This window comes from Pteropus vampyrus, unplaced genomic scaffold, assembly GCF_000151845.1.
Source record: "Pteropus vampyrus isolate Shadow unplaced genomic scaffold, Pvam_2.0 Scaffold93, whole genome shotgun sequence".
Lineage (NCBI taxonomy): Eukaryota > Metazoa > Chordata > Mammalia > Chiroptera > Pteropodidae > Pteropus > Pteropus vampyrus.
The window spans coordinates 334,914-337,625 of NW_011888874.1; the positions used below are offsets into that span (position 1 = coordinate 334,914).

General features: G+C 35.7%; 1 protein-coding gene across 1 annotated transcript in view; it reads left to right on the forward strand.

The window, feature by feature from the left end:
- TRIP12 (thyroid hormone receptor interactor 12) overlaps nucleotides 1–2,712 on the forward strand; it is a 132,518-nt gene that overhangs the window by 110,425 nt on the left and 19,381 nt on the right. The window contains exons 32-33 of the mRNA XM_023532935.1: nucleotides 1,799–1,950; nucleotides 2,641–2,712. Coding sequence (XP_023388703.1) covers nucleotides 1,799–1,950; nucleotides 2,641–2,712 — 224 coding nt within the window. The remainder of the gene's footprint in view (nucleotides 1–1,798; nucleotides 1,951–2,640) is intronic.

Sequence of the window (2,712 nt, forward strand, 5' to 3'; positions counted from 1 at the left end):
TATAAGATGATGTTCCTTTAAGTTATAAGAGGTTTGGCATCTCCGAACACTTAGAGGCAATTTATTTGGATGCTGCTTCCTCCATTTTTTGTGAATGTCTGTTATTTGATTTAAAGAGAGCCAGTCTTCTCAGAACTACCCCCAGAGTTTGCCTAGCGTCCTTCCTGGGATGGTGGCCTCTTCTAGGGAGCAGTGCCATTGGTAGTTCTCTGAGTCCATAGTAGGGAGAGAGGAAAGCTCTGAGAGAGTACTCTGGTCACTCTGATGTCTGTGGCTCACACTTTGGCCTTGTAGGATAATTTGCAGTTTTAACATCTGCTTTTGGTTCACCTACACCCCTGTCACTTTAGGTATAAACCCGTGAGAGAGGATGAAGAAAGTAGTAAAGATTGTGTTGGTGGTAAAAGAGGAAGAGCCCAAACAGCTCCAACAAAAACTTCTCCTAGAAATGCAAAGAAGCATGATGAGCTATGGCATGGTAGGTTGGTGCATGAAGGGGAAGAGAGTGCCATGGGGCAGTGTCTCCCGTCCTAATGGTTTATTTGTATCTAGTAATAAAATCTTTGAGTACAGTTTAGAAAAAAGGGAAATTACAAGAAACGTTTGATCAAACCTTTGACTTTATTATCTAGAAAATAGAAAATTAAGTATCTCCAAAATTAAATTTGGAAAGAAAATGGAGAAAAACTTTGACGTTCTTTCCATGAAGAACTCATGTTTTCATGAAGACTAAAATCATTAATAGAATACATTAAAGAAGAGACTGATCATTGACAGGTTGGCCCTTAATTTTTAGTGCCATTCATTATAGTAGTATCTTCTAACAATTACAGAAGGAATAAAATGATTTGCCAGGTAATATAGTATAGACTACAGAATGTAGTAGCATCTCCCAATTGACTTCCTTTGTAGTTGGTATTCCCTTCTAGTCAGTTTTGCTGATTTCCTCCCCCTTTTTCATATGATGGTAATAGTGCCTTAGCGTTAGTAGTCTGCGTTAACCCCATCAGGGATGCTCAAACACTGGTATCAGTTGATGAGATTTTCCCTGTTCTACAGAAACAAGGTCTTTGCCACAATTTTTTTATTCATAAAGCTAAGTTTGTTTTTTTTTTTAAAGAGTCTTTATTTTGAGATGTTTATGTCTATATTATTGGTGTTAAAAATTGCCCTTTCATGCAGTGATAGAGTTGTGATTTTTTAATTCCTTTGCTTGGCAGAAGTAAATGGCAATAGTTTAGATCCCTCGCTTTTTAAAAAACTTTATTAACGCCATTAGTAAAATCGAAGATTAAAGGAATCACAAATCCTACTTGGAAACTGTAAAAGTCTATCCTGTCCTGAGCCTTGGATTAGATAACCAGATCTCAACAGATTTACAATTTGGGTATATTTGTCTATTTTATATGGCAGTTTTAGGCTGGTTATAAAAAATATTGGAAATGTCTATAACATTGAACTTAAATTTAGATGTTTTGTCTTTACTCCTCTCTGGCCATTTTATCGTTAGCTATTGTTTCTGGTATAAAGAGGAAATGCAGACGAGTCAGGTTTTTCTCCTCTATAATGTTCATTTGGATATGGGAGAGAAAGCAATTTTCATAAGCCTGGATGCTTTATGTGTAAGATAAAGAAGAAAAAAATGTTTAAGCTATCAATACTCTACTAATAGATACCAAACATTAAATCTTAACAGCTTTGTGGTTACTATTTTAAGGGATGACAGGGTGACATTAGCTCTGTTGGCTTAGCCTTTCTAACTTTGATCAACACTTAACTTTGATCTTTTGTCTTTTAGATGGAGTGTGCCCATCAGTATCAAATCCTTTAGAAGTTTACCTCATACCCACACCACCTGAAAATATAACTTTTGAAGACCCATCATTAGATGTGATTCTTCTTTTAAGAGTTTTACATGCCATCAGTCGATACTGGTATTATTTGTACGATGTGAGTATTGATGCCTGCTTTTGAAGTTTCCCATGGTGTACTATTATTACCTGTTATCTCATAGTTTTTGTTTAGTAATTTATGAATTTCCTCTTGTACCAGAAACGGAAGCAGTGATTCAGCTACATGCAGGGATCCTGGCCCAGTGAAGTACAATGTACTCATCAGTGGGAAATTCTCCCCCACTTTTTTTCCTGGCCTACATTTTTTTATTCATTTTTTTGGAAGATTTGAAAATATTTACCAGCTGTAAATTAAATTAGGCTACAACATGAAATTGAATATGATTTTATTATAGTAAAAATTCTTTAGGTATAGTTAACTCAAAGTTCATTTATCTAAGCTAAGGTGTATATTAAGTAAAAAGCTGGATGCAAGTTGAATGTGGTCTTTGATATTTATATAGTGTTGGGAAGAGTATAAGAGTTGCCCTTCCATGAAACATTAGCTGCCACATCAGTGATTGAGCCACTACTAGTGGCGTGTGGGGTTTGGGGTGCTTCGGTATGTGTTGTAGAAGTTGTCGTTTGGATTGGGACACACCAGTGAGAAGCTGTATATCATATGTTAGAAACCAGCGGGTGAAATCTAGGAACTTTGCATACATATTCGAGGATACAGGAAGAGATAGTGAATGTAATTCTAATGTTTTTACTACATGTAAACTTTTTTTTTTTTAACTTTTTACAGAATGCAATGTGCAAGGAGATTATTCCAACTAGCGAATTTATTAACAGTAAATTGACAGCAAAAGCAAATAGG